The sequence below is a fragment of the Frieseomelitta varia genome, unplaced genomic scaffold, assembly GCF_011392965.1.
Source record: "Frieseomelitta varia isolate USP_RPSP 00005682 unplaced genomic scaffold, Fvar_1.2 scaffold_206, whole genome shotgun sequence".
NCBI lineage: Eukaryota > Metazoa > Arthropoda > Insecta > Hymenoptera > Apidae > Frieseomelitta > Frieseomelitta varia.
Window position 1 is genome coordinate 297,709 of NW_025109817.1, and position 6,055 is coordinate 303,763.

The window sequence follows — 6,055 nt, forward strand, 5'->3', positions numbered from 1 at the left end:
CTCTCTTCCTCTCTGATAATTATTTCCACGTTTCTCTTTTGTTTTCCTTTTTTTTTTTTTTGGGGAGGGGGGGGGGGGGGACAAAAGTAATGACAAGCGACGATTACGATTCTCAGATTATCGTGGTGGTCATTGGAGTAATCTGCATGGTGATGGTTTTCGTCGTGGATCGTTTAGGCGATATTTTCCGTGCTTCTCTGGTTCTTCACGGCATCACGGCTGGCGCGATGCTGGGTATTTTCACTCTGGGAATGTTGGTACCATGGGCGACGTCGAAAGGTGTCATCGTGGGTGGCATAACTTCCATGTTATTCATGATTTGGCTTATAGTCGGTGCTCAAGTGAACATGGTTCAGAAACGATTAGTTTATCCACCGCTTCCTATGTCGACGGAGAACTGTTTGAATCACACGGTATTTAATCAAACGACAACGCACACGGATGATATCCCAGCAGACGGAGAGGAGAAACCGTTTGTACTGTTCACGATATCGTTCATGTATTACTCTCTGTGCGGTTTCTTGATATCGATGGTGATTGGGACGGCAGTCAGTTTTATGACTGGCGCTAACGATCTAAGAGAGGTGGAGAGGAATCATTTTCCACCGTTCGTTCAGAGGTACGCAAGCATCATAACATTTGTGTCGTCTCGTTCGAGCGAATCTTTTTGCTCGTTCGATTTCGAACGTCATATTTTTGAAAGCTTATCCTTCGTTCTGTTTTATGCAGAAGTGGTGTAGAAGTTATAATTTTTTTATAATTAATTGCACTTTTTTTCGGAACTTTTACCTTTTTATCTAGAAGTTAACTTTACCTTATTATCTAGAAGTTAGTTTTCTTGATTTGCTTCATTTTTATGTTAAACGACTCGCGTTATTATCTGATTATGTGCGTAGAGTTTTTCTAATCAACCAAAAAGAGAGCGATCCTATATGAAAAAGAAAAGGATAAATCCAAACGAGAGAATAAATAATTTTACTTTTGTTTTTCGGTTTGTCTGACTTCATGTAGAGATTACTCGTTTTCATAACGAAACTATTTATTTGTTCTAGATTTTTGCCACCAAAGAAATACACCGAGGTTCCAATGCACGCGATCCCCACCGCGCTGGTGGTGAACCCGGAGAAAGAGAAGCTCAATTTATAAAAACGGACATCACAGGCATACGTGAAGTCCAACTATTTCGCTAGTGCGATAATGTATGTGTGTCAGAACGCGAGGAACAGTTTTTAATAAAATTAAGAAACGTTAAAGACAAATGAATCCTCCGAGCGATAAGCGATCGAGGGATAAGTCCGTTCGACCATTTGCCACGAGAAAGCTCCACATAACTAGTCCCCGTCCCTGGGTTGAAAGCAGCCATTAGGCCCCCGATGAGGGTGTCAAATTGACTAGATTATATATCTGTGCCACGCATCTCGATACGCAAACAACTCGTTTAAACATCTGGAGGAACGGATGCCTATCGGATTAGGACCGATGGAAACGCGAAGGGTGTTTTTCGTCCAGTCATTCATTCGTCGAGTCGCTCTTGAAAATCCGCGAAGGATCGAGTCGCGCGCCGTCATTCAAATTTACTTAGAGGAAGAAACTCAGAAGAGACATCGTCCGAAATTTCGAAAGAGCAGTGATTTCAGAGAAAGAGAGAAAGAGAGAGAGAGAGGGGGGGATCGTAATTTCACCCAACACGATATTTTCGTGTCGCGCTTTGTCGTTCTTCGAACAAGTTGGCGGGACGCAGTTTGAAAAATTGCGCGCGATTTATTATTTTGTTCACGCTCGTACGACAGAGAAGACATTACCAGCGGCTGCGAGGAGAATCAATAGCGAAGATATATTAAAATCGTAACAAAAGACGAGCGTAACAACGCTTTGATATTTCGGTCACGGTTCACCGAACTCGGATGCGTGGCTAACGCAGCTTTCTAAGCTATCGCGTTATTACGAAACGTTAACCCCTTTGTATGCGAGATTTGTTTTACAACTTTCACGCAGTTGGAAGTTTACTTTAGTACTCCTTCCTCTTTTTTTTTTTTTTTTTTCTTATTCGCAGCGATTCAATTCTTCCGTGCAACTGCGTGCACGAGGCGTGGAGGAATAAAAATCGTGCGGTAAAGATTCCCGAGGTGAAAGTCGACCGAGGTGAAGGAAGTAACCCTTATCAAAGATTCGAGATATTATCCTCGAGGCTTTCAGGAGAGAACTCACGGTCGGCGACAGAGAGGAGATTCCTGGAGAAGAAGGCTCGCAAGGGACGTTACACGGCTGACGTAGAAACGGCACTTCTCTGTCTCGAACCGGAGACCACATTCCACCGAACCATTTTATTTTATTGGACTGAAAGGTGTCAAATATAGGTGGCAAAGGCCCTCCTACTTACATTCCTGCCGCTACCTTCCTACCGTCCCTCTTCACCGCCGGTCTGATTTCATCGTGTAGGTAAAACCTTGGAAGGGAGAGCCCATTGTGGCCGGGTGACAGTTTTCTGACAGATTCCGTCTGATTTGGTGTCGAGTGACAGAGGCACGATCTCGCTGCATTCACACGATTAACTAGCCTCCCTACCATCGCCGACTCTTAACCACTAGAAGTTATTATTCAATCACTCTGATTGTCATTTCGTAGAGAAAATGTGATGCATCGGGAAAATTGTAACGTTCCGATAAGAAGAAGTAGAATCTCGTTGGTGCTCTGCGCGAAGGTTAGAATAGTTCCACGGAAAGATCAGTGAAAAAAAAAGGAGAAAAAAATTGAAAAGGCAGAAGTCGACGAGAGAAGAGAGAGAGAGAGAGAAAGGGGGAAAAGGCTATCAAAGAAGAAGCATGTGTACGAAGGCTATACATATAGGAGGCCAAGGTTTGGCTTAGATCCTCTAATCTCTCCTTCTTCCTCGCTCTTTCACCGTGTCTCGTCGAGTGTAACTGTATAACGGGGTTCCCCGGTTTTTGTGAGGTCATGGGTATACGTGCAAAAGCGCATAAAAGCTGAGGGGGCGCGCACGGTGTGGGATACGGCTTATTTCGGCGACAATGCGTAGGGCCAGGCGCGAGCATAAAGGAGCATAATGCACCCTGCTAACGTGAAAATTATTCTGTCAAACATTCGGACGTCGGATTACGGGCGGCATAACCTCGTGGTGTCCTGGCCAGGACACGCTTTTTTTTTTTCAGAAAAGACACGGCCAATAGGCTGGCCGTGCAGATGCCGAAAGGATTTCTCGGTCAACGAGACGACGATCGTTGATTTACGCGTCAACTCTCTCTCGCCGTATAGCAAATGGGAGGTCGCCGAGAGGGGAAAACGACGAAATTTATAGATCCATAAAATCCTAATATTACGCGCTATTTAGGAGAGAGGGTTATGTTAACTCGATGATATAATTCCCAATCGCGTGCAACGGTATCTCCCCGAGGCATTATTGTTTCTTCCAACGATTCCGCTACCGAACCGCTGGCGTCGTCTCGCGTATTTTATATCGCAGAGATCCTGAACGCGTACACGTGGTACGAGGAATTAAGGATCCTCCGTTCAAGGATCAACGATCTTATATATTCGAGACATTTGCTATTTTTATATCGCATCGTCCCGGCTCTGAAGGCGAGATTCTTGCAACACGATTCCACTCGTGTGCATCAGAGATTTTGTCGATTGGACCACCTCCCTGTTTTTCCTACACGCAATTTTCAAACGTTGCGCACGCGTCTGCACGCGCATGTGTCTAACGCAAGCGATGCGGTTTTCAAACGTCTCTTTTGCATTAAAATTGTTTCAAATATATACCGCAATATGTATATATATATAATATAAATAATCAAATCAAATGTATAACATATAAATCAAATATATAATACAAGTTTAACCTGACAATTCGTAAAGCAGTGAAAAACAATGGATACAATCTACATTTTTTAGTGGAGGCAATGCCCGAAAATCACAGGTGAACAAATAGCTACAATTAATAACCTTCTTCTCTCGTAAGTAAACGAAATTTTGGCTATGGAAGGATTAATTGTAGTCGTAACTCCAAATAAAAATCAAATAATAATAATAATAGTTCTAAACCAAATGATAATATTAGTTATAAATCATTCATCTAGTGTTCTTGTATTCATGAATTATGTCTGATGTCGCGGAGGATTTATCAATTACGTTTATTATTTTGTAGTTTGGAGTATGTTACGTGTGGTGGACGAGTGCCCGAATATTAAAAATTACACGCATACTCACGTATATAATACAGATACAAGAGAAACTACAGGGACCACTGACGTTTTACTTACATTTTCGCTCTTCTTCTTTCGTTTTCTGTTCGCGCGGTTATTTGCTGTTGCTCGGAGCTACCCTCTCTTTCTCTCTCTCTCTCTCTCTCTCTCTCTCTCTCTCTCGCATCGAGCGAGTAAACACACTCCTACGAGAATGAATACCAATACCCCCGACGTGGTCGTATTCTCGAAAACAAGCAACCGGGGCGAAAAGAAGAGAGAAGAGAGAGACGGGAGATGCAATAGAAACCAGGCTCTCAGCGTTGCAGACACGAGGAATATTGTGACATCTCTTTCTTGGCTGACATTCAATTTTCCAGGCTCTGGAACGACGGTGCCCCAACCGCACACACACCGTACGCCCCATAGAATGGAACACGATATACCCATCTACCTCCCCTTTCCCTTTTCACTGATGCCGATGCAACCCGGCCGCACCCCGGCTGCTTGCACTGTATACACAAACAAACAACAACGGTCGTCTGGCCGTGTCCACGAGACCGACACCCGCTAGAAGAGGGATGGTATCGTCGCGCGGAGGCGCTCCAACACTCGCGCCGGATACCACCCGGTAATCGTTCGATCCACGAGCCGTGTGTACCGAGCAAGCGATAAAATTACTGGCGACGAGTGCGCGCGAGAGAAAGCTTCGCACGATAATGTGTCACGCGAGTCTAGGCGATAATAATATTTTTATACAGGGGTTGCGCTAGAACGACGTGCCATTGCAAATTCTTTTGTCCCAACCCTTTTTGCAACACCTTCTCAGTTTCAACCACTTGCGCTGGCAATTGATTGCGGACCATAACGAGTGACCAAACTCGTATACGATAATTCGTCGGCTTTTGTTTTGAAACTCGTCGGTATGATATCACTAGTACTAAATTTATTATTTGTTTCGTCTATTTTGTTTTACTTTAAATATACTTTAAAACTGGCACGTCATTCCGGCGCAAGAGGTTAAATGTAACCCAGGCAAAACAAATGCTAGGGTTATTAGATATTCTTTTTAATAATTTCTATCCACCGATACCATACCGACGAGAGAGAAAAGAAAAAGAAAGCGACGAATTATTATACATTCGGCCACTCGTTATGGTTCGCGAACCAGTTGCCAGCGCAAGGCTGTTTCGATCAGCCTTTCGAGGGACGAGGTCAACAATGGGGAATCGAGAGGAGGAATTTTTCCATTCGTTCGCTGTTTCTCCGAGAAAGAGACTTTGGGGAAACTTCAGTATTCTTTTCATTAATTTCGCCCGCGAAGAGAGATGATACTCGCTGGCAATTCGAGGAGGATGGTATATCTGCAGACGAGCTGTTGGCCCCGCCGCGTTTTACCTCCAATTAGCATCTCTCTTAATGACGATCACCGCCGATCCATATACACGCACCAACATACGTCCCACTTTACGTTCGCGCTCGCTATCGTTCCGTGCGTGTGCATGCACGTACAGTACGTACATATACGCCGTGTCCACGGTACGTTTCGCGCGACCCATACGCTCTCGCAGGCAGTTATACAGTCTCGGTCGAACCAAAGGGAGAAAGCACGCGAAACAACGTTCCAGAAAGAGAGAGAGAGAGAGAGAAAGAGAGGGAACGCGAGCGAACCAGGAAGAAAGGGAGGGAACGAACGAACGAACGAAAGACCGGGTGAGAGCGAGCTCGGGGGTGAAAAGGACAGACGGGATCTATAAAAAAGTCCTTTCCCCTGCTCGTAGCCGAGTCCTTACCCCGCCGAGCGACGCTCGCCCCATCGAAAACGCGTAACGAATGCAACGTGCACCCTGCAC

At 44.8% G+C, this 6,055-nt stretch overlaps 1 protein-coding gene across 2 annotated transcripts in view; it reads left to right on the plus strand.

Annotated features, from left to right (window-relative positions):
- Positions 1 to 4,047, plus strand: part of LOC122526975 (sodium-coupled monocarboxylate transporter 2-like) — an 8,358-nt gene extending 4,311 nt beyond the window's left edge. The window contains exons 8-10 of one of the 2 annotated variants that reach the window (XR_006306257.1): positions 117 to 619; positions 1,053 to 1,203; positions 2,054 to 4,047. Coding sequence is in view for 1 of the 2 variants with exons in the window: in XM_043650705.1 (XP_043506640.1) it covers positions 117 to 619; positions 1,053 to 1,146 (597 nt within the window). In the remaining variant the exon portion in view is untranslated. Of the gene's footprint in view, positions 1 to 116; positions 620 to 1,052; positions 1,254 to 2,053 lie in introns of those variants that run through there. The other variant, XM_043650705.1, reaches the window with a different exon arrangement.
- Positions 4,048 to 6,055: the final 2,008 nt, after the last annotated feature.